A 26,866-nucleotide genomic window follows, 5' to 3' on the forward strand; every position below is an offset into this window, starting at 1 on the left:
TAAAAGAACAAATTAAAAGCAAAATTTATTATATAAAGTTAATAAAATAAGTCAATACTTTTTAAGTTATTAAAGATCAAAGATTTTAATTATTTGTGAAAAAAAATGCATGTTTTGAAGAGGTTTTTTGTAAATCACTGAAAAACTGTAAGTTTTTACAAAAAAGTTAATAGTAGTTTAATTCGTATAGCTTATATTCTAAGAATAATCTCTAAAATCGCGCGCCTTTCGATTATTGAACTACAACCCCTTCGCAAGAAAACCATCCCATATTCCCGGCTTAAGAGAGGGTTGTACTTAAAATAATTTAAATTAATTATTTGTCGACTATATATTGTTTAATAATTTATGAGCTCGCAAAATATACGCATCTCAATTATTGAATTGCCATTTTCTTTCTATAGTGCAGTCACTGAAGGTAAAAATCAACTATGACCTTCGATTTCGGTAAATCTCCATTCATTTTCACGAAAATTGGTAAGCGGATTTTGATACTATCAACTTTTTCTGGATCTTATTTTTGATGGGTATTTCTAAGTACTTTGACAAGTATTTAGTACCTAAGGGTTATAAATTGCATCTTTTTCCCGTTATTTAAGGTTGAACCCTTAGATTTGAACAGTCGCGGAAAAAAATATACATTTAATTACCAATAACTTACTTTAAATTAACATTAAAGGTTTTTCAAGTAAGCAATTTATTATATTTTTTATTAGCTTCAATTTTAGTGATGAAAACTTTTTTGTAAAAACTTACAGTTTTTGAGTCATTTATGAAAAATCGCTCTAAAGCATGCATTTTCTTTCCAAAAATTAAAATATTTGATCTTTAATAACTCAAAAAGTATTGATTTATTTTAATCACATTATGTAACAAATTTTGCTTACAATTTGTCCCTCTCTCGATTTGTGGGGTTATTTTTAATAAAGTAATTTTTACTCCCGAGAAGGGGTGACATATACCCCAGGCTAAAACCCCAAGTTGTTATTGTCAATTCGTGAAAATAAATGGAGATTTACCGAAATCGAAGGTAATAGTTGATTTTTACCTTCAGTGACTGCACTATAGAAAGAAAATGGCAATTCAATAATTGAGATGCGTATATTTTGCAAGCTAATAAATTATTAAACGATATGTAGTCGCCAAATAATCAATTTAAATTATTTTAAGAACAACTCTCTCTTAAGCCGGGTAAATGGGGTCGTTTTCTTGCGAAGGGTTTGTAGCTATAATCGAAAAGTGCGTGATTTAAGAGTTTATTCTTAGAATATAAGCTATACGAATTAAACTACTATTAACTTTTTTGTAAAAATTTACAGTTTTTCAGTGATTTACAAAAAACCTCTTCAAAACATGCATTTTTTTCACAAATAATTAAAATCTTTGATCTTTCATAACTTAAAAAGTATTGACTTATTTTATTAACTTTATATAATAAATTTTGCTTTTAATTTGTTCTTTTATTGATTTGTGCAATTATTTTTTATAAAATAATTTTCACCCCGGAGAAGGGGCGGTATCCACCCTCAGGGTAAAGGCGCAAGGTGGTACCATGTCACCTTTGTTTCTTGACGTATCTTCTAACCACTGACCAATTTTCGTGAAAATCGATGAAGGTTCACCGAACTTGAAGGTAATCGTTGATTTTTACCTTCAGTGACTGCACTATACAAAATAAATTGCAATTTACTGATCTAAATGCGCGTAATTTGGAAGCTTATAAATTATTAAATGATATGTAGTCGCCAAATAATTAGTTTAACGCATTTTAAGTACAACTTTCTCTTAAGCCGGGAAGATAGGGTGGTTTTCTTGCGAAGGGGTTGTAGCTCAATAATCGAAATGCCCTTGATTTAATAGTTTATTCTTAGAGTATATAAGCTATAGGAATTATATCCGCAACACGATATATTTTAAGTTTTCTCAGCATCTTTCTCTTAAGTTAAATCAATTAAAGGGTTGTTTGGGGGTGAAGGGGATGAGCTCAAAAATCGAAACTATATAATTTCAAGAGCTCATAAATAGCTCGTAATTCTGCCGCAAAAACCGATTCAATATTCCTATTTTTAAGTAGTGGGGGGGGGGCTGACTCAGCCCCCCCCCCCCCACTAGGGTATTAAATTCCTGCTCAGTGGAACGAGCTCAAAATTTTTAGTTTGCGGAATATGAGAGCTCATAAATAGCTCATAAATCAGGGCTATTTGTTTTTTAATTTTTGCAAGTGGGGGGGGCCAGCTCAACACGGGTAGTTTTTACATTTTTTTTCAAATTTTGCACTGGTTTCTCTTTGCCACTTAATACTTTGTCACTTTTTAGTATCCAATACCTTGCAGGCAAAGGTATACAGGTGTAGTTAAGTAGTTATAACTGTTTGCACACAAATTTAAATATTTCGTAAGTAGTCAAACTAGAACCTTCGATATGTCGCCACCAGTAGTTTAATTCACCTGATCTCTTTGTCACTAAATTTTTAATACTATCTAGTATTAAAATGTTGAATGGGCTGCATGTGAGAGTTCATTTTAAATGAAGTAAAAGACAGACATACTCTCAATCATTTATTGTAACTTCCGACGACAGGTTTCGCTCTCTAAAGTATGCAGAGCATCTTCAGGTCAACGGTTACAAGTCACTAAAGGATTCGGATACAAGGAGCTACTAGCTCAGTATTCATTAACATGATATTTCTGCTTAAGTTATGCTAACGGGATATGGTGGAATAGACGGAGAATGTTGCAAAGGTAAACAAGTTTATGGGATTTGGGAATTCTTAAGGGTGAAGAGATAGTTGGTGAAAGACAACCAACAAATATGTGCCTGTTATTTTGTTTGTGAAGTAAACTACAGTGAATGTCATATATACAATTTTTTAAAATGTGATGGTTTTAAAGATTTTTATTTCTATTTATTAATTTCACGTATTACTTCATTTATCTAGTATTACTTTGTGCACTTAACTCAGTTTACAATATTTTGTCACTTGTACCCCTTAGCATCTGGTCCCGTCAATTATAGGCGGCTTCAAATGTTGTGTGACTAGAATGATTGTCTGGCACTAGCAGAACTGGCTGGTCTTAACGCGGTTTTGCGAATTTAACAAAATGCTTTAGCCATAACAGAAACATCCCATCGTTAGTCAAGTCGTTAAATGTGACCTAATATTCAGCATCAGCGGGTAAGCCGTTAAGAGCAATGGTGAAAATCGTTTCCTTGAAAACAAAAGATCGGTGGTAAATACCTACGATCCAACATCACTTTGGCTCAAATTACCGTAATATTTTGCCACTTTCCTAACTAGTTGCGGAACCTATTCGTTTTTGTTCTTTTTTTGTGCTAAAATAGTTCTTGGTTCTTGAACCTTTGTTATGCCGGTCTTATCCATATTAAGTATGTATGTATACATATTCGACTTTTAAAATTTATAGTTGGACATAACAGATTCAAGATTTTCAAAGAAACGTGTGACTTCTGATTTGTTGAAATCTTTGATACGATTGATAATCGTGTCTTCTGGCTTATGGACGCTAAGAGTAGGATTTCGTTTCAAGAAACCTTCCAGCTAGCTGCTTCTGGGTATTAACACGATATAGACAAGTCGACAGGGTTGTCACCTCGATAAACCATAGAACCCGTTGGAAAGCTTACTTAGATGGACAGTCGTTTCTTTTTCTTGTTCGATTGTAAAACAATCACAACATTCCTATTAAAAAGGAATCATTAAATCCGTATATGATAGAGCCAAAATTGTTTGTTCTAACAATAATTTGTTCATCAAGCAGTTTGTTCTTTTAAAGCATTTCCTTTAATCACAATTAAGCAAAAACATCGCAAACCCTGGACTACCAAAGGTGTCCGCAAATCAGCCAAAAACATGCGTTCACTACTGTATATCAAGAAATTTACTACCAACGTCTCTGTTACTGAATATATCACCAAGTACAGGGCAATCTATTTAAAACTTATAAAATCAGCTAAAAAATTGTACTATCAAAATCGTCTCAGAAGCTCTAAAAGTGTTACAAAAGAAACTTGGTCCATAATAAACGATCTTCGAAATAAAACTCACACAGCTCAAACATTTTCCCTTTCAGACCCAGAAAATCTAAATGAATACTTTGTTAATGTGAGTAAAAATATAACATCAACTATTGTGTCACAACAAGATCCCATTTCCTATCTCCCTAATTCAAGAAAGGTTTCGAATTCATTCTTTATAAGACCAATTGATAAATCCGAACTGATCCAAACAATTAATATTATCAAAAGCAAATCTTCCTGTAGTACCGATGGACTATCCATAAAAATTTTCTCAAATCTCCCAGACAATGTGTTGGGAGTCCTCATCTCTCTAATTAATGATTCTTTTGAGAAAGGTAAATTTCCAGAGTGCCTAAAGACGGTCATCATTATTCCTCTTCATAAGGGTGGTAAAAAATCTAATGCCTGCAATTATAGACCTATTGCATTACTACCGGTACTCTCCAAAATTATTGAGAGACTCATAAAAGCCCGACTTATGTCCTTTCTCGTTGATAACAAGATTTTATCACAAAATCAGTTCGGCTTTTTAAATAATAAATGTACCACCGATGCCATGTTTTCTGTACTACATGAGGTTTACCAAGCATTAAACAATAATCTGCACACTGCCACTGTTTTTTGTGATTATGCCAAAGCTTTTGATTGTGTAAATCACGACATTTTGATAAAAAATATAGATTTCTATGGAATTCGAGGTATTTCTTTGAACTGGTTTCAATATTACATACTTGGATAATAGGAAACAACTGGTTAGAGCAAATGGTACAGACTCTAGTCTCAAAAATGTTGTATGTGGGGTACCACAAGGTTCAGTATTGGGTCCTCTACTTTTCCTTTTCTTTATTAATGACATCACTAGTTTAAAACTCGATGGAAAAGTTTTTATTTTTGCTGACGATACCAGTATCACTTGGAGCAACTCAAATATCGCAACTCTTCATGCTACTATAACTTCTGATCTACTCACAATAAAATCCTGGTCCGATTCTAATTTACTCTCTTTTAACGTAGATAAAACAGTAGCATTACCCTATAAAGGAACTCTTCAACCCTTACCTCTTCATAACAGCCAGATCAGTATCGTTGATTCTGTAAAGTTTCTTGGTATTTTTTTAGATAGCAACCTTAAATGGTCCCTTCATATCGATGTGTTAAGCAAGAAACTATCCTCAGCTTGCTTTGCAATAAGATCTGTTTCGAAGGAAATGAATTTAGTCTCTTCCAAAATAACATACTTTTCATTGTTCGAGTCCCATCTTCGATATGGTCTGCCTTTTTGGGGTTCTGGTACAGCTGCCCAATCCGATGTTATTTTTAAATTACAAAAAAGAGCAATAAGATATCTGTTTGGCCTCAGAAGAACAACACATTGCAGAAGCTACTTCAAAGATCACAGGATTCTAACATTACCTTCTTTATATATTTTAGAAACTGTTTGCTTATTTCGTAAACATATACATGTCTTTCCAGCAAGACCTAGACATGACTATTCCACCAGAAATTCTACCTTTGACATCTATTTACCGATCCCGTCCAATGAGTTAGTAAAAACATCTATATTATATTCTGCAAAAAAACTATACAACCATCTCCCTCTACAACTTAAATCTGCATCATCTTTCCCCAAGTTCCGTAAAATGACAAAAGCCTATTTATCTGAAAGACCATATTATTCAATAGCAGAGTTTCTTAACCAATAACTAAGAAATTACAGTATTCTTATGTACAAGTAGAATCTTAATCTATATTTGAGTGTCATATGCAGCAGCATAACTTATTAAATTACTTATTAAATTTCTTAAGGTAGATTACGCAATTTGCAATTTTTTTTTTATTTTGCAATAGATTGTTACTGATTGTTTTTTATTTCACTTTATTATGTTTTATTTATATTGACGATTTGTATAATTTTAGTAAATTGTATTTGTAATTTTTTTTATTTATGATTCTTGTAAGCTTTGTCTATAAAATTGTTAAATTTTTCATGACAAAGCATATTTCTATTCTATTCTATTCATAGAGGAGAAAACATTGTTAACATAACACAAATACCTTGTGAATGCGAAGACTTCTATTTAGGTGAAACATCAAAACCAATAAATGTTAGAATAAATGAACATCAATCTTATATAAAAATAGAGAATTTGATAGATCTCAATTATTTAAACACGCATTGGGATACGAACATAGAGATCAATGGGAAGATTAATGTTCAGACCTGAAGGAAACAAATCGTAAAAATTGAAAAATCTAAGAAACTGCTCTTATTATGTCACATGAAACGAATTGCGTTCAAATTCATCGGCAGAACATAGTAGGATCTGGTTATCAAAATTAAAAGAAGAAATTGATACTAATATTAAGAGTAAACTAAATGTAACAACAAATAATATGCTTATCATATTGGGATAGTATCATGAGTTGTTTTCCTGGTTTTCCTCATGATATACTATTAGTACGTTCTTTAATGGTTCGAACCTCTCGAATTTAGAAGAAATTTTGCACATAAGCTCATCTTGTCCTCCTCTTCGAAAGTGATATGACTACAATGTGTTCTTTTTATTTTTAAGGGGTGAAAACTACCCTTTTTTACCAAAAATTAAAAACAGCCGATATAAGCGTTGTTTAAATCTAAATTATGTGCAGGTATGTTAAATATAGGAATTTGATTGTTACTCATATTGAAATGTATTTTATAGTTTATAACTATTTTTAAACCTTTAAAAACTACCCTCTAAATAAGAATTTGTATAAAAAATATTTTGTAACTTTAAATTAGGTAATGATGTATTTTGTAGTGATTTAAACTTTATTTTATGTTTGCAATTTAATTTATTAAGTATTTAATATTTTCAACCCTTATAAACTACCCCTACAAAGACAGTTATTAGATCATTCACTCACGGTAAAATATTGCAAAACCTGTGAATTTTAAACAACCGCTTGGGTTGACATGAAATTTGGCATTCACATAGCTAATAAGTCAAAGAAAAAAAGTGATATAGTACCGATGTGTGCTTTTGCCCTGTGGTAGGGGAGCAAAGTATGCTAAATGTGCAGTCACTCGAGCGCTTTGGAGACCTATTGGGTTGTGAAGAGTAGGTCCTAAAACCAAAAAAAGTTAAGTAACATTTTCCATTTTAGTGGGCGCTTGCCATTTTTTAATTTTATTATCCATTTCCAACAATCGTTTTTTCCGATTATAATGCCATCTATGCATAATTCGAAAAAATGTTTCGAATAAACGTTACTTATTTTTTCGTAAGGAATCCAAATCTGCAATAAAAATGGGGGCTCCTATTTAAGATTTTAAAGTAACCCCCCACCCCCCTCCGTGGGGGTCGTGTTTGGTGCCATTCGATAGATTTTTAAAAATATTAAATAAGTGTATTTCACAGTTTTTCGATCTGATGTTCATTTCGCGAAATATCGCGGGATTCGTATTTAAAATATTAAATTTACCCCCACCCCTCTCCGTAAGAAGTCGTGTTTGGTATCATTAGATAGATTTTTAAAAAATATTGAGCACATATTTTTTAGTTTTTCGATCTGTCATTCATCTCGCGAAATATTAGCTTTTTTCTTGTGAAACTTTGAGACTCGCCCATTTCCATACGCCCATTTCCATACGCCCGGCTCAAATCGTCAGATTTTTGAAATATACACTCTTTTGCATGTACTTAACTTACCTTATCTTAATCTGACAATTTAGAGTTTTTTTAAGGATAGATTTTTATTTTCGGGCCCCCCTTAACGAACTCCCCTGCATTAAGAGCTAATATGGTAGAGGTACATCTGCAGGGTACCAGGTTTCTCCCCATATGATAATCTGACGCGCTCGAGTAACTGCAAAAATCTCCGCTTGGGCTCCCCTACCACTGGGGGTGACTTTCACCCCTTCTCGGGGGTGAAAAAAATATAGGTCCAAAATAAGTCCGGACATGGATAAACTGACTAATTTTAAGCGACTTTTGTTCTATAGAGTTTTTTTCACTAAGTCGATGCTTTTCGAGTTATTTGCGAGTGAATATGTTCATTTTTCAACAAAAGAACTACGTTGTTAGTCGGTTTTTCGCAAATAACTCAAAAAGTAAGTATTTTATCAAAAAAATATTTCGAGCAGAAATATAGATTATGAAAAACTGAAGAAATATGTGTATGTATGAAGTTTGGAGTACTAGTAGAAACGCAGCGTCGTAGCTAATGAAGTTTCAAGATACGGGGTGTTGAGATTTCTCTTACAAAGTGAAGATTTATTGATTGCTCTAAAACCGGTTGAGATATACAAATGAAATTTGGTGGGTTTTAAGAGGTAGTTATTACGCATTTGTTGACAGACTTACTATTAAGAATTTTATATTCACCATTGGCGCGCATACTGTTACTAGTCTGAATTAAAAAAAAAATAGTACGCCACTGAGGTATTTCAAATTAAAACGCATTTTTGAGTTAATTATTTAATTTGTGACAGAAAATATATCTTCTCTTTTTTTCATACGATGCGCCTTTTTCATGGAAAAAAATACAATACTTATATCAACGCTTAAAAAGTATTCGACATAAGTTTCAATATGGTTTTTAACGATAACTTCTGTAATTTTCAAGATATTTCATTGCTCCAAAGCTTATTTTGTGGGGAATTGCAAGTGCACAATTTTACCAAAAAAAAAAATGATTTTATTATGTATTAACGTTTCGAAGCCCAAATCGGGTTTCGTTGTCAAAATACAAAATACTACTAAAATAAACAAAAATTTTGTTGCTAAGTAAAAAAAAATTCTTCTAATAATTTATTTAATCTGACTCATTTATATTGGCAATTCAGACGTATATTATACATTTTAAAGTAGAAGACTTTAAAATGATATCGCCAATATTTATGAGTTGCGTTCCTCGGACGACTTTACTAAAAGATAGTTCATTCGATTACATGAAATCAATCCCAACTCAAGAATATCCGTCACAAAAAAATCGTAGCATGTGATCTGTCTTTAAAAAGACAACCAAATGCAACGATGACAGTAAAATTCTCGCGTTAGAGATTCCATAGTAAATATAAACATATTTTAAACTAAAATTGTGGTTAATTCCCCTTAAAAATAGTAAATTGTAAATACATTTTTGTTTGCAATTTTTACTGTGCATGACTTATTTTAATATTTTTTTTAATAAATTTCTGTTACTATTTTTTAAAATGCTCATAAAATTACTTTGCTTATTTATGTAATGTAAGATGTAAGGGTAGGAATTAAATATATTCGAAGAATATAAAGAACAAACATATAAATAAGTATCTTTTTATATGTCGTATTGTTACAATAGCAAAACCTTATTTCATTGATGGGGCAATACAATATGTATATCGTCCTTTTCTATAGATCCAAAACATATAAATATCAATAAAATCTTTTCTTCGCATAAGGACAACCACCCTACGCCTCTTCACCTTGCTCCTTAAGAGAACCCTCATCCTTTATCCCGAATACCTTCACAAAAAATAGCTAAATACGAATCTGACAAGGCCTCGTCAAAACTCACGCTATTGGTTGTTCCAGAGACCGACAGGAGTAGCCTTGGTGACGCAGCCATGGCAACCACAGCCCGCTTCGCATCAGCAGGAGGAGGCAACAGCAGCCCTCCCACACCAGCTCCGGCGACAACACCCCCTGCTCAGCCTCAGCAAACTCAGCTTATCGTTCTACCAGCGAGTTTACATCAGGTAAGATCTTCGATCTTATTGAACCGCTAGGTTGTGCTAGAAGAAGACTTCTGTGAGTTTTTATGTGTTTGTATTAGGATTTATACTGGGATGTAAGTGTTTACCTAAATATTTGCATGCTTTTCTAAAGGACGATCTACTAGATTATTGATTATAGATCTTCTTTCTTGTATATGAAAGAGAGTTGTCATTTGAAGAATTAAAATAATAATAAAAATTCAACTTTTTCTATTCCGAAGAGTTTATAACCCTTTTTTTAACCAATATTGCAACTATATTGATGAATATTACTCTGTAAAAAGATTGCAAAATAAGATAGTGTAGGAAACAGAGGTTGAACTTCGCAAAATGGACACAAGTCCGGTTTTATTTTTTTTCTGGTACATATATCAAAGGGTGCTTATTATGAGACTAACTTTTTCTTAAAAAATTTCGCCCCTGAACCCCCCCTTTTCATCCCTTTAAAGGGGTAATTTGTGGTTTTTGCGAAACGTAGGCCTTCCTGTACGTTTTGCAAAAAATTTACTAAATAGCAACATAAAGAGGACTAATGTTTCCTACTATTTATTTCCAGACAGCATATACGTCTAGCATCCACCGTTTAGCGGGGGGGGGGCACCCCAAAGTTGACAAGTTTTTAAAAAAGGTGTTTTAAAAAAATTATTTTCCCTAATTGTAATGAAAATCAAGAAGAGACCCTGCGGCAATTAATAACAAATGAGGTGCTGATTTTTTGGTATTGGTTTCATTTAAGGGCAATTGCCCATTTTTTAATTACAGGGTGTTACATTTTAAAAAACCCCTTTTTATACCATCTGAACCGCTTATGCTAGAGTAAAAAAAACTTTCACTTTCACTGATTACCCATGTGCAAGTATTTTTACAAATTTGTATTCGCGGTGTGCAAATACTTGAAAGAGATACGAGAAACGATCGTGCGCGAATAGCGGAGAAATATTGCAACTTTCTTAAATAATTCATATTGTCAATTGAAATTGTCAAATTGACGTACATTTCATACCTACTGTCGTTGAAGAAGAAAAATTATATATTGCTCCACAATATTGATATGATATGCAATTATAATATAAAGGTAAATTTAATTAATTGTATTTTGCTTGCAGTACTGCATTTTAATAACTAATTTTATTTACTACATACAATTGTTTACATTTTAATAACATAACCTGGATCTTATTTTTTTTTCTTATTATTTTTTTGGACTATGACCTTGACAATTATCCAGTAACCAGGACTAATATAATTGGCCAATATAATTAAAAGTGCGAATAAAGTTGCAGAGCGTAGAAACTAGTTGTCGCTTTGCCGAACTTGCTCGGTCCCACCGGAACCACCCCATTTTGTCCACTTATTCAATATCTTCATTTTTCATCTGGATCCTTACTATGACTTTACTCCTCTTACTGATAACCATTGTTTTTGTTCCTTTATGTTTATTGTTAAACCAAGCTGGTTCCCACGTTCCCAGTTTCCCCAACTTGCCACAAATTACCCACCGGAATGTTGTAATCCTCTAAATCTAAACAATAAAAGTAAGAGTACCACCAATTTACCGAAAAACTGAACAAAACCATTGACCAAACTATTGAATGATCTCGAATTTAATGAACATGAAGCAACACAGTAGGCAGACAAGGAAGCTTATTAAAAACCTGAGTAATGACACAGAAGAATTATTGCTTCCAAGCACAGCATAACAAATGTAAAGAAAAGAAATAACCTGAAATATATGGTATATCAACTAAGATATATCAAGAGTATGACAGTTATTTGCTATTGTAAGAAGAATCACGTCTTTTTTAAGAAATTGAACATGATTTTTACGGTCTAAAAGAACGGAAGTGAAGGAACTAATAAACCGGAAAATGGCACAAGGTTGACTAATAATTAAACAACCTGTATCCAGAGAATTGAAGTTCGAACCAGAAAAACTAGAAATAACTACAAACGAACAAGATATAACTACGAAGATAGATACAATAAAAATATTGTGGAGATGGTACAACAACAAAATTTTTACCTTTCACCATTAGTAGTCCAAATAAACTTACTGTTGTTTATTAAAAAAAAAGAATAATCATGAATAATGGTATGGACCTGGATCCCGCGTACCAAAAAAACTGATTAATAGCAAGCTGAAAATTTGTTAATAGTTTACGGAAACTTTGATGTACGGGAACACTGGAACGGGGGACGTTTTAATTGTGGAACAGTTTAAAAATTTGGAACGTCAGATTACGAAAACACCCCATGTATTTTGTCGGACAGATCATCCAATTGATTTGTTACCCTTTCATTAAACTCTCATGCAAAAATCAGACTGCTATTACTAACCAACATCATTCTTGTCATTTGACATGTTCTTCGTGTTCCACTCATTAAAATGCCCAGTTGGTGATAAACACCCGTTTGATTTTTGCATGAGAGTTTAATGAAATGATAACAAATCAATTGGAAGTTCTGTCCGACAAAATACATGGAACGTTTTCGTAGTCTGACGTTCCAAATTTTTAACCTCTCCTACAATTAAAACTTCCTGTGTTCCCATGCATCAAAGTTTGTCCGACTAGACACCGTTAAGCTATTAACAAATTTTCAGCTTGCTATTAATCAACTTTTTTTTGGTACCTACGCGGGATCCAGGTCTAGTAGTGTATATTCGTTTTCGTTTGTAAGTATATACTAATAGACCAGGGCATTTAGAACTAAAATACCGGAATAAATCGATTTTTAAGGCCATCGGTACATAATTCGCAAATATTTTACGGCTCTCCCTACCGTTTCTGTCTTTACACGGCAAATTACGTGTAGTAAAATTCACACTGTTATGGATATGTAAACATTACTAGAATGTCATTCTACTTGACAATGTCATCATTAACTTTAAAGAGATGGCTTTTGAATGTTCTTGGATAACTGTTATTTGTATAATTGAAAATTATTAATTCAGTTAATAAATGTGATAATTTTTTCACTAACTATGTATTCAGTGATTGTAATAATTTATATGTACAACAAAAACTAATACTCAATCGAGAAAAGAGGAAAAGTGTTAAAGTGATTTTTTAATAATATATTACTATGGAACGCTTACAATTTTGAACATATTTACCAAAAAAATACTTGGATCACAGAATATATCCTGATGTATTCTCTGCTTGGATCTTCCATAAATAGTAAACAATAAAAAACTTTTTATTAAGTTCACGTCTTAAATCAATTATTTATCAAATACACTATCAATATTATTTAATCAACAACTCAAAATATTCCCAATGCCATGTCAAATATTTAAAACTGTCACTGTCTTGTCATGATATTCTATTTGACTCAGTGCGTTGTATGACAAACATAGCGAATGTTCGATTTGGAAAATATCACCACGGACATGGTGTCCATTTTTTTCGAATCCTGAAAAAACTAATAAATATTTTTAAAAAATTTAAACGCAGAATGAAAGACTAAATTATTATCGAGGGCCGAAAGTCGCTTAGAATAAATAAAAAGTTTCTTTTGAATGAGATATTTGAAATTAAAAATCACACTACATTTTCTCTTAGTTTTTCACCCCTGTAATTTATTAAAATAAACATTACAGAAGTTTTCAGATACTTTCGGCCCTCGGTAAGAACGTAATCTTTCATTCTGCGTTTAAATTTTTCAAAAATACTTATTAGTTTTCTCAGGATTCGAAAAAAATGAATCCCCATTTGAGTAGCATTGCAGCCGAAAACACGTACTCATCCCCTTAAATACAGCACCTGTCGACTTGCAACTTTTTGCAACATCAAAACCACCGAGTTCAAGATGACGCCAGGAAAAAAGTCTATCTACAATTGAAAAATGGGTGGAAATGCCTAATGGCATATTTACAGTGCATAAAATGCATCCAAAAGTGCATAAACTTTTTTTTTTTTATTTATTATTTATACATATGACCTGGCCTCTAGTGACTAATCCAGGTCGTTTTTTCCTGATGGGATTACAGATATGTTTTTTTTATATTTTTACATTTTTTACTCAACTATTAAATCTATTTTTACAATAACAATTTGCCATAATCTCTTAATTACGTATAACAAACAAATTTAAATAAACAATTTAAAATATTTTTGGTACTATCAACTCCCTTCTAAGTTATAAAGACAGTCCCTCTATTTTCAGAAGAGAGTTGGTAGTTTTTTTTTTTTATTTTTTTTTTTTTATTTTTATGAATTATGTATTGAATTATTATTTTTATTTATTTATTTTATATTGAATTATTATTATTATAATTGTAAATATCTATTTTTGAATTTATATTTTATTTTATTTATTTTAACTTTATCTTACTCAACTTCATCAGGGTTGGATTATTGGTTGTCTTCTTCTCTTATTATAGATTTCTTGTTGTTTTTTAGATATTATTTGTGTGAGATTGTTTAATATTTCAAAATATTCTTCATTTTGTAATATATCTCTTATTTCAATTATTTCTAATCTTCTTCTCATTTCTCTGTGTTCTTCATTTTCTATAGTATTTTCACAATGTAACACTATATGTTCTGGTGTACCTAGTTCTCCACATTCACAATATGCATCATCTTTTAAGTTAAATCTTTCCAAATATGTTGGGTACGGTCCATGTCCTGTTAAAAAGTGTATTAAACCTTGTTTTGGATTAAAATAATTTGGAATGTTTTCTAATATTGGTATAAAATTGTATAAACGTCTAGATTTTGTTGAATTTTCCCATTCATTTTGTCTTTTTCTATTTATTATTTCTTTTAATTCTCTTTTATTTCTTATATCTAATCCTATTATTTGTATTATTTTTTCATATTTTTCTTTTTTTAGCATAAATAGTGCATAAACTATCAAAATCAGTATATTAAGGGCCAGATTTTATTACTCGGCGGTTTGTGGAGTTGCTGAACATGAATACGTCATCAGAACCGACACCCGGAGCACCTGGTGCCCAGGGTCACTGCTAAGGCACATCTGGAGTTTAGAGAGTTTCCGGCACTAAATTGATGCAAACAGACCACTCAAGAGTTTTTGGGGTTGCTGAGCAGGAATACGCCATCAGAGCCGATACCCGGAGCACTTGATGTCCAGTTTTGAGGCATTCCGACACTAAATTGATGCTGTGTACTCACGCATAGCAGTCACACTGGGCATAATCAGACAGTCGGTTCTGATGTCATATTCGTGTTCATCAATCTCAAACCAGGGCCGTAACTACGACGTTAAGGGGCCCCGGAGCAAAAGTGATCTGGGGTCCCCTACCGGGGAGTCTGGGGTTTACCCCCAGCGGAATGGGGGTGGGGGTCCGGAAAAATGTTAGATACTTAACACCTTGAAAACGCATTTCAATTCATTCCATGACTGAAGTTTCTTGTACCTACATACATATTGCTATTTTAGGTGACCAACACAAAAAATTTTTGAAATCACCTTATTTTAAGCTAAATAATATTGCAAGTACCATCAATATAACATCTTTACTCGAAGGCTCCAGCTTAGCTCAGGCCTCAGGGGCCACTGTTCTGTTCCAATTGCATTCTAGTCGAAAAGACTAGTTTCCCCAGTGAAAAATTAAAACTTTATGTTGAGGTCTAGGGTGCCCCTGTAAGGTCTTTTCATTGGGATCGCCTTTTAAAATACATATTTTTATTTTTCTCGTTAAAATCTACACACTGCCAACCAAAAAAGGGCCCTTGCAGGGCCCCGGGACACTGCCCCGGTTGCCCCAATGGTAGTTACGGCCCCGTCTCAAACGGTCCCGAGAACGGACCCCAGAAACTTTACGATTATCAAAATCTAGCCCTTAATATACTGATTATGACATGTTTATGCACTTTTTGATGAATATTATACACTGTACATTATATAATTATTAATATTTACATTATTCATGATTATTCTTCCGTTTAAGAAGAATTTTTTTTAAATTTTATTGTCATTTATAGATTAGTATTTACGAATAGTGGAAAGTTTTTAATGAAAATGAGTATACACTCCCATTATTAATAATTATTCTTCGGTCTTTATTAAACTAAGCCTTCAACATAAGTTTATTTGAGCTAGAAATTGTGAGAGGTAGGAATTTTTCTGTTTTAAATTTCCGACAATGGAACTGTCAAAATATTCCCAAGCTGAGATCCATCTGAGATCAGTGGACTGAGAGAATATGACAGGATGACAGTTAGAATATAAAATAAACTCAGTTGTGCCGTGTCAAATAATTGCATACACGTGACACGGTTATTAGACTTTATTAGGGTTGTCTTGTCCGACGGTGGTGGGGAGACTTATATTTTTGACTTTACGTCACAAGAGTTTACATTCCCATATTTTTAAATTATTTTCGATCATTGAATGTGTGTTATTGTGTATATATGTGTATTATTTGTGTTATTATGAAATAATTAGACAAATAGTACACATTTTATCTTATACCGAGTGGTGAATCGTAAAAAGGGCCATAGGAAACTCAATGTAAAATTCTGAATTGTTGAATTTCGGCTTCCCTAATTATTTTACATCAAAAGTCATGAGAGAATACTTGTAGAGAATTAAAATCAAAAGTTAAAATTGTTCTACGATTTAAATGCATTCCAAAATTTTGAAAAATATGATACATTTGCCACAATAGTTATGCGTGTAAAAGTAAGGCCACACGTTACTATTTCACTGACAGTGCTCACACCATTGTCTGAATAAAATTCTTTTTATTATTAATCCTTTCTCCGCAACTGAGGGTATCTTATCAACTGTATTGTTTTTAAACAATAGATGATAAAATAAAAATATTGACAGTTCAAAAATGTGAACATTATTGAATTGTGTGTGGCCTAAGTTTGGGCTGAAAACTAAAATGTATTACATTTTTACAAAATTTTGGAATATGTTTAATTACGTAGACCAATTTTAACAGTTATTTCCAATACAGATTTCAATCCTGTACAAATAGTTTCTAATGTCTTTTGATGTACAATAATTATAAGGGAAGCTGGAATTCAACAGTTCAGAATTTTACATTGAGTTAATGCAAAATTTTGACGCATGTCAAAATTCTCAATGTGTTTTAATTGTATTCATTTTTTTCGAATCCTGAGAAAACTAATAGATATTTTTGAAAAATTTAAACTCAGAATGAAAGACTACATTATTACCGAGGGCTGAAAGTCCCTGAAAACTTCTATAATGTTTATTTTAATAAGTTACAGGGCTGAAAATAAAAGAGAAGTGTGATATTTAATTTCAAATATTTCATTCAATAGAATCTGCTTGTTTATTCTAAGGGGCTTTCCGCCCTCGGTAATAATGTAATCTTCCATCCTGCGTTTAAATTTTTCTAAAATACTTGGTTTTCTCAGGATTCGAAAAAAATCATGTTACGATTCAAATGACAGTAAACTCTCGTGACGTAATCTCACCCTTAATGTTCATTGGTTAGTCGATTTAGGCAACCGTAGTAAATAATGTCTAAGAACCGTGTACACGTGACACATTTCATTTGACAACCGCAACTGTCTGTCAGAAACTCAATTGTGTCATACTGATTTATAATAACTGAGATCATTGACAAATAAGTATTAAATAAAAATAAACTAATATTTTGCCAAAGTTGGCACGAAATTAGAAAGCCAAAAACCAATTGTTTTACGTCATCAACTTCCGGTTGTCACAGACAGATACTGGTTGTCGAAGAAATATTTTAAAAATCGTTGCCCCTGGTAGCTTATTTCTAAGTAACCACCAATAATTTATCCAAGTATCATGATTGAGAGGTTTATGGTGAGTTAAATATTATTAAATTGTTTATTTTTTTGTTGTTCAAACAACTGTATGAAGCTTGTTATGTGGAGTGGGTTATGTTCCGGGAAACAGAAAAACATATCAAGATGTTTTTAAAAAACATTTAAATGTCCCACACGAACAGTCGATAAAATTAGTAAAGTCTGAGTAATCATGATTAAGGTGTAACTCTAGTCCGTTATAAATATGTACTTAGAATATAATATAACGTAAGACTCAAAAATAGTCCGGCTATAAATAACCTAAAAGTATGAAATATCAGTAAAGTAAATGTCCATTATTCTTAAGGTTACAAATATAATTTGTGCATAGTTTATTATTATGTATATCATGTATTTGCGACAATATATAATATAAACGTATTTAGAAGGGGCAATTAACTTTGTCGTTATAGAAATTGTCAAGAACCTTTTATTGGTATTATTACTTACTAAATGTCAAAACTGCTTCAAATAATGTTAAATAATTTTTTGAAATTTTTTAAGAAATCCTATCCATTGCGTATTTAGGTAAATTTGTATTTGGACTAACTAAAATTTTAACGATTTAAAAAAAATGACAGCGCATATTTAGTTTTTAAAGCTGAGCATCAATATTGACGGCCGTTCTTTTTGACATTTAGTTAAGACCCGGCCTTTGGCCAATTGAATGGCTCCCTCCAGTAACGTTCTAAGCGACATCTTGTTTGAAACCGTAATTTCGGGTGACTTTGGCCCGCCAGGGTGACAGTGGCTCATTTTGGGAGAAATATATTATATTATAATATATTTCTATTATATTATCTAATATATAATATATACAGTATGTCCCTGTATTGCCCTGTAAGTTGTATCCATATGGAAAACTTTTTTATTATTAATTTTACGAAAAAAATTATTCTTCATAAAAAGCTCTGCATGGTCCAAAACCTAAGATTTACCCATCAAATATCAAATTTTTTTAATATTATACGAGGTATGTCAAAAAGTTTGAATTTCACTCAAGAGTAAAGTAGCTTTATTTTTCAAAATATTGAAAATTGCTATTATGAAAAGTTGTTTGAAATTACAGACTATATTCTAGTATGCAATTACATCCTTCTAAGTGAAAAAAAATTTTTTTGAAAAATTATGGATAACTTTATTTTCAGTTATGTATTTTAATTCAGATAACCCTTTTATTATTAATTTTACGAAAAAAAGTGATTCTAATAAAAAGTTCTGCATGGTCTAAAACCTAAAATACAACCATCTTATGTCAAATTTTATCAATTTTATACGAGGTATGTCAAAAAATATGAAATGCGCTCAAGAGTAAAATACGTTTATTTTTCACAATATCGAAAATTGTTATTATGAAAAGTTATTTAGAATTAAAAAGTATGTTTTAGTTTGTAATTACATCCTTCTAATTGAAATATTCTGAACTATAAAGGTACTTTACTTTTGATCTAAATTTATCTTTTTTGACATACCTCGTATAAAATTGATAAAACTTGATATAAGATGGTTGTACTTTAGGTTTTAGACCATCCAGAACTTTTTATTAAGAATCACTTTTTTCGTAAAATTAATAATAAAGGAGTTATCAGAATTGAAATAACTGAAAATAATGTTATTCATAATTTTTCAAAAAAATTTTTTTTCAGTTAGAAGTATGTAATTGCATATTAGAATATAGTTTTTAATTCCAAACAACTTTTTCTTATAGAAATTTTCAATATTGTGAAAAATAAAGCTACTTTACTCTTGAGTGAAATTCAAACTTTTTGACATACCTCGTATAACATTCATAAAATTTGATATCTGATGGTTGAATGTTGGATTTTGGACCATGCAGAACTTTTTATAAAGAAAACTTTTTTCGTATAATTAATAATAAAATGTTTTCCATATGGATACAACTTACAGGGACATACTGTATTTCTCCCAAAATGAGCCAATGTTACCCTGGCGGGCCAAAGTCACCCGAAATTACGGTTTCAAACAATATGTCGCTTAGAACGTTACTGGAGGGAGCCATTCAATTGTAAAAGACCTTTTACTAGTCCTGGATCCCGCGTACCAAAAGAAAGTTGATTAATAGCAAGCTGACAATTTGGTGTTAGCTTAACAGTGTTCAGTCGGACAAACTTTGATGTACGGGAACACTGGGGGGAAGTTTTAATTGTAAAACAGTTTAAAAATTTGGAACGTCTGATTACGAAAACGTCCCGTGTATTTTGTCGGACAGAACATCCAATTGATTTGTTACCCTTTCATTAAACTCTCATGCAAAAATCAGACTGCTATTACTAACCAACATGATTCCTGTCATTTGATATGTTTTTCTTGTTCCACTCATTAAAATGCCCAGTTGGTAATAAACACCAGTCTGATTTTTGCATGAGAGTTTAATGAAATGGTAACAAATGAATTGGAAGTTCTGTCCGACAAAATACATGGAACGTTTTCGTAGTCTGACGTTCCAAATTTTTAACCTGTTCCACAATTAAAACCTCCTATGTTATGGTGTTCCCATACATCAAAGTTTGTCCGACTAGACACCGTTTAAGCTATTAACAAATTTTCAGCTTGCTATTAATCAACTTTTTTTGGTAGGAGGGATCCAGGTCTATACACTGTCAGTTCAGTTTTCGCGTGTAAGTTCGAATGACGTGTAAATAATAAAGAGGACTAAAACTGAAACAGATACTTGTTCTATGGGCAAACCATCAGTTTATGATCATTTTAGGAAAATTTGTTCTTTCTTCTTTTTCTTATTTCTCTACCCTGTGCAACATACTTACAATTTGTTCGGTCTATTTTTTTGATGTCATCTACCCATCTCATCTGTGGTCTTTCTCTTGGTCGTCTACCTTTGTAAGGTCTCCATTGTTTTATTTTGACGTTCCAACGTTAGCCTTTTTATCTAGCAATATGGCCTGCGAAGCTGCATTTGAGTTTAGCAGTTTTTGTTGTGATATCCTCAACTTTTGTTTTTGATTTTACCCAGTATTTCCTATTTCTATCTGACGGTCGTATACATAACATTGCCCTTTCCATTGCATTTTCTGTTGTGGATAGTTTATTTATATTTGCCTTGGTTAGGGTCCAGGTTTCACATCCATATGTCATGATACGAAGGATGCACTGGCTGAACACTTTGCTCCTCAAATATTAAGATATTTTCCGGTTCTTAAGTAGGTATCCAACTGAGTTTTCCAAATCCTGACCATGGCAGTCTTGCTGTTCTAGTGATTTCTGCACTTTGTTTCTCTTTGTCAAATTTCAGAATTTGGCCTAGCTAGATATATTCTTCGATTTGTTTATCTCATTGGTATCTATATAGACGAGGCAACGAAGCATTAAACCTAGGAATTTTGTGCAGTAAGATGAACCGTCTTGCAACTTTTTGCATTCGATTCGTGAGAGTGTCAGGCAATTTTGTGAACTAAATTGATCTCCGGCAAAAAAATTTTATGCATGAGAAAAAGCATCTATAAAGTGTATCTCGAAGAGATGGAAAATAAAAAATTTAAGACTCAGGAAACATTACGGAAATGAGTTTAATTTTTATAATCTTTTGGGGGTTTTGGAGGTCACTGAACACGAATTTCATGACGATGGTCTCCGAGGTACCTGGTGCCCGAGGAACTCATCGCCTGGGATGACCGAATAATTCGCGGGACCATCGAATAATTCGCGAAATGAAGATTGAATCGAAAAATTTAAAAATACGTGTTCAATATTTTTCAAAAATCTGTCGAATGACACTAAACACGACCACCTCACTCCACCCCCTGGAGGTGGGGTGGGGGTAACTTTAAAATCTTAAATAGAAACCCCATTTGTTATTGCAGATTTGGATTGCTTACGTAAAAGTAAGCAACTCTTATTTGAGACATTTTTTAGAATTGTGGATAGATGGCGCTATAATCGGAAAAAACGATTTTTTCATGATACCATAGGTAAATTATAGGAACGGTCTAATATCTCGAGAATTACACTTCCAAATAAAAAACCAAAAAATACGTCTTTTTTATTTTTTTAAGAACCTATCGAATATCAAAACACGACCCTCCACTCCACCCCTTGGAGGTGGGGTGGGGTGTAACTTTAAAATTTAAAATAGGAGCCCCCATTTTTTATGGCAGATTTGGATTCTTTACGTAAAAATAAGTAACTTTTATTCGAGACATTTTTCGAATTATGGATAGATGGCGCTATAATCGGAAAAACACTATTTATTAGCGCCATCTATCAATTCTGAAAAATGTTTCGAATAATTATTACTTATTTTTTCACGAGGAATGCAAATCTGCAATCAAACATGGGGTTTTCCATTTAAGATTTTAAAGTTAACCCCCCACCCCACCTCCAGGGGGTGGAGTGAGGTGGTCGTGTTTAGTGTCATTCGATAGGTTCTTGAAAAATATTAAATACGTATTTTTTGGTCTTTTATTTGGAAGTGTATTTCTCGAGATAGACCGTTTCTGTAATTTACCTATGGTATCACGATAAATCGTTTTTTCGATTATAGCACCATCTATCCACAATTCGAAAAAATTTAAAAGTTGCTAATTTTTACGAAAGCAATCCAAATCTGTAATAACAAATGGGCGTTTCCGTTTAAGATTTTAAAGTTACCCCTACCCCACCCCCAGGAGATGGAGTGTGGGTTCGTCTTTAGTGTCATTCAATAGATTTTTGAAAAATATTAAACGCGTATTTTTCAGTTTTTCGATCCAATCTTCATTTCGCGAAGTATTCGATCGTCCCGCGAATTATTCCATCGCATCGTCCCAGGCGACGAGCTCCACCTTGGGCACCACGTACCGCGGAGACCATCGCCGTTATGAAATTTGTGTTCACTAACCTCCAAAACCCCCCAAATATTAAAATTGAACTCATTTCCGTCAATATTTCCTGAGTTCTAAATTTTTCATTTTCCATCTCTTCGAGATGCACTTTGAAAATGCATTTTCTCATGAACAATATTTTTGGCCGTAAATCAATTTAGTTCACAAAATTGCCTGACACTCTCTCGAATTGAATGCAAAACGTTGCATGACGATTCATCTTACTGCACAAAATTCCTAGGTTTTGGGCTTTTTAGTGCTTCGTTGCTTCGTCTAATAGTTGTTAAGGACCTATCTATATATAGCTATCTGAAAGACCATATTATTCAGTAGGAGAATTTATTAATCAATAACTAAGAAATTACAGTAGGAAAAATGAAAGAATACCCATGAACGAACATATAAAACACGCTAAATTTTCCTGTCACCGTGTCACACAAAAAATTGGCCAGCGCAAGTACATGTAATAATTATTGTTACATGTACTTGCACTGGACAATTTTCTTTGTGACACGGTGACAGGAAAATACAGCGTGTTTTATATGTTCGTTCATGGGTATTCTTTCATTTTTCCGACTGTACAGTACCCTTTGTACAAGTAGTTTTTTTTATCTATATTTGGGTGTCATATGCAGCAGCCTAACTTTTAAACTTATTAGTTACTGAGGTAGACTATGCAATTTGCAATTTATTTAAATTTTGTAATTGATTGTTTCTGTTTACTTCATTATTATTATATTTTTTTTAATTTTATTGACGATTTATGTAATTTTAGTAAATAATTGTATTGTTATTGTTTCTTTTTCGTGACTTTTCATAAGCTTTGTCGATAAAATTGTACAATTTTCATGACAATAAAAATATTTCTAATTCTAATTCTAGCAAGTCTGGGGTCGTCAGTGTTTGTCATTGTTTTTGTCATAGGTGTTCATTTTTAGGCCGACGTATTGAGAGCTGCCTGCGAGTTCCTCCATACTAGTTTGTAGTTCCTCGAATGTGCTCGCGATGATGATAATCACTAGAGTTCGGGAAATATGCAAAATGCATATTAAGTGCATATTTGCATATTTTGGATAAATTTTATAAGTGCATATGCATTTATTAGAATTGTATATTTTCAGACTTTTTTTGCCTTAAACGATACCAACAGAAAAAAAAAATTAAAGAGAAATGAGAAATCCCAGATCTAAATAATAAATTTGAAAATTGTCGTGGAACCACTTTCTGGTAACATCCTTAATCTCTTCCTTTTACAATTTATAAGGCAAGGATACGACGAATAAAAGATACGAAGGGGACTCTACAATATGCAATATTTTCACATTTTGTTAGTGAAAAAATTGTATTATTATTAAGCGATGCTGCACCAAATGAACCAAGATGGACAACATTTAAAAATATTTTTTTCAAATTTGCTACGTGTTTAGCATACACTTTAAATAGAGTAGCAGAAACTGGAAGGACAGAATTTCCAATGATCAATACCCTTGTATCAAATATAAAAAAAAATATTTTAAACCCTTCTGCGGGTAGAGTGTTTACCTAATGTGTCTTTACCACCTGAACCTGTGATAACTAGATGGGGAACATGGTTAAGTTCTGTAAATTCCATAACCGATAATTTTGAGGGAATTAGAGGCATCATTTGTAGTTTCGATGTAGATAACTCAGGTGCTATAAAAAAATGTGTGGATGTTTTAAAAAACCGTATTAAAATGTAATTTGACATATATCCAAACCAATTTTGTAAATATTGCTGAACCAATTATTACTAAATTAGAAAAGTGAAACATTTTATTAAACCAAAGTAATGAAATTATCAATTCATTAAATGAAAAAATTAAACATCTTGGTGAAACCACCAAAGTGTATCAAAAATTCTGCACGGTGGGGTGTTAAAGAAAAATGAGGGATATCAAAAAATAATTCAAATAGATAATATCTATTATTAAGATGGGGAAATGTGAAGATAATTTACTGTTAAAGGTATAGGTAGAACCCACAATTATACAATATTATTTTAAGTTTGCTCCCAACTTTATGTGAAGTAGAAAGACATTTTTCCATGTATAAACAATTATTATCAGATAGGCTCAGTTTTTCAGTAGAAAATTTAGAAAAACGTTTAGTAATGTATAATTTTAGTTGTAATAATAATATAATAAAGAATGATGGCGATAAATATAAAGAATAAATAAATATAATGATGTAGGTAATTGAAATTTCAATAAATATTTTTTGTGACTTTGGCAAAAAATAAATATTTTTTATTTCGATCCTCGAGAGCTAGGGCCATTGGCATAAAATAAATAATTAAACACCTTCAAAACAAGGATTACTGCGTTTTTTATTAATATGCAATATCCATAAAAGCATATTTTAGTGCATATTTCAACTTTCAACTGTTTTTTGTGCATATTTGCATGCATATTTTAGGGTTTTTTAAGTGCATATTTTCCGAGCTCTAATAATCACGATGTCGTCAATCAGCCGTGTGATGGATGACCGAAGTTATCTTTAACGTTTGAGTTATAAGATTACTCTCAGGTATAACGATGCCCATAAATATTTAGGTAAAATTCGGTGTGATGTATTCTTCACTTCACAGTTATGAGATAGTTATTTTTCAACGTTATATTAGAAATAACATTTGAGGAACAAAGTTTGACGTAAAAAAGAGAACCCTATGTAGAAACAGTACAAGTTGGAGTGAGCGCGAGAGATCGTACGGAACATGCTAGAGGATGGGTAGATGACCGTAAAAGTAAATACCCATCGTCGGCCACCGTCGATGACCGAATAGTGCCGAACAGCAAACAGCTGTTCGGGTTCGGTGGTGTTTCAAAGGGTAGATAGAAACAGGGTTGCCAGATTGGTGTATTTTCCCACAATTTTGGGGTAATTTGAAAGCGTCTAGGGAATTTTTTCTAAGCAAAAATTGTAGTGGGATTTTTTGGGGGCGGAAAATTATGGCGGATTTTAAGGGGTCATGGTAAATTAAAGGGCCTAGCCGGGTAAGATGGTGAAAAGTGCCCCCAGCTCGATTTAAATTCCATATAGGCCAATTTTTAGCACATATAGAGGAACTCACTTTCTGAAATTTTTAGCCCCCTAGGTGGTCACGTGACCCCCCTAGAGCCTAATTAGGCTTTTTATGTTTTTATTTTTTATCTCAGGCGCATCAAGAGCTAGCCAAAAACTTTATTAAAAAAAGTTGTAAGTTCCAAAAAGATCTATAAGAAAAAAATTTTTTTAAATTTTTTGGCGGGAAATTCGAATTTTTAGAACAATTTTAAATTTTTAAATGACTCTGAAAAAAAAACTAAGACACTCGTTTTTACGAAAATTAATTATAATGTGTATTTTTGCACAATCTTTCACCATGAATTTTTTCAGAATTTTAAAATTGGTGAAACGTACCTTTAAAAATAAAAAACCGCATTTTTTCAGTTTTTTTCTCGTATTTTGAAACAATTTTATACATATTTTTCAAAAAAGGTAACACTGTTACTAGAATAGGTAAAAAACTGAAAAATAATTGGGGTTTGCTTAATAAAAATTTTTTGTAAAGCCATCCATTTTCAAAATACAGGGCGTTGAAGAAAACAAAATTTTACACTTTTTTTACGATTTTGCTGAAACTACTGGCAACATTGTAATAAAACTTGGCGGGATTTAAGAGCTGGTTATTATGCATATTTTGACATACAATTAATGATTTGATATTCATCATTGGCTCGCATAGGGGTAATGGTCTGAACTTTTTAAAGAATAAAGATAGTACGCCACTGACATATTTCAAATTAACAATCGTTTTTTAATTTCTCGTTCAATTTGTGACAAAAAATGTATCTTCTTATTTTTTCATACGACGCGCCATTTTTATTCAAAAAATAAAAGATCTTAACCCTTACAAAGTATTCGAACTTCTAGTAGTTTCTACATCTACATACATAATAAACTCATACATCCATTATCAAAATTAATTCGAATACTTTGGAAGCGTTAAGATATTTTATTTTTTGCAGCAAAACAGCGCGTCGTATGAAAAAATGAGAATATAGATTTTTTATTGCAAATTGAACGAGGAATTCAAAAATGATTGTTAATTTGAAATATGTCAGTGGCGTACTATCTTTTTTTCTTTGAAAAGTTCAGACCATTACCCCTATGCGCGCCAATGATGAATATTAAATCCTTAGTTGTATGTCAAAACATGCACAATAACTACCTCTTAAAACCCGCCAAGTTTTATTACAATGTTGCCAGTAGTTTCGGCAAAATCGTAAAAAATATGTAAAATTTTGTTTTCTTCAACGCCCTGTATCTTGAAAATGGATGGCGTTACAAAAAATTTTTATGAAGCAAATCCCAATTATTTTTCAGTTTTTTACCTATTCTAGTGACGGTGTTACATTTTTTGAAAAATATGTATAAAATTGTATCAAAAAAACGAAAAAAAA

At 32.1% G+C, this 26,866-nt stretch overlaps 1 protein-coding gene across 3 annotated transcripts in view; it reads left to right on the forward strand.

Moving 5' to 3' along the window:
- Positions 1 to 26,866, forward strand: part of LOC114337598 (transcription factor RFX3) — a 245,114-nt gene that overhangs the window by 114,457 nt on the left and 103,791 nt on the right. For 2 of the 3 annotated variants that reach the window (XM_050655821.1, XM_050655823.1), the window contains exon 3: positions 9,597 to 9,760. In XM_050655821.1, coding sequence (XP_050511778.1) covers positions 9,629 to 9,760 — 132 coding nt within the window. In that variant the 5' untranslated portion in view covers positions 9,597 to 9,628. Of the gene's footprint in view, positions 1 to 9,596; positions 9,761 to 17,451; positions 17,564 to 26,866 lie in introns of those variants that run through there. The other variant, XM_050655822.1, reaches the window with a different exon arrangement.

The sequence above is a fragment of the Diabrotica virgifera genome, chromosome 7 (assembly GCF_917563875.1).
Source record: "Diabrotica virgifera virgifera chromosome 7, PGI_DIABVI_V3a".
Taxonomy (NCBI): Eukaryota; Metazoa; Arthropoda; class Insecta; order Coleoptera; family Chrysomelidae; genus Diabrotica; species Diabrotica virgifera.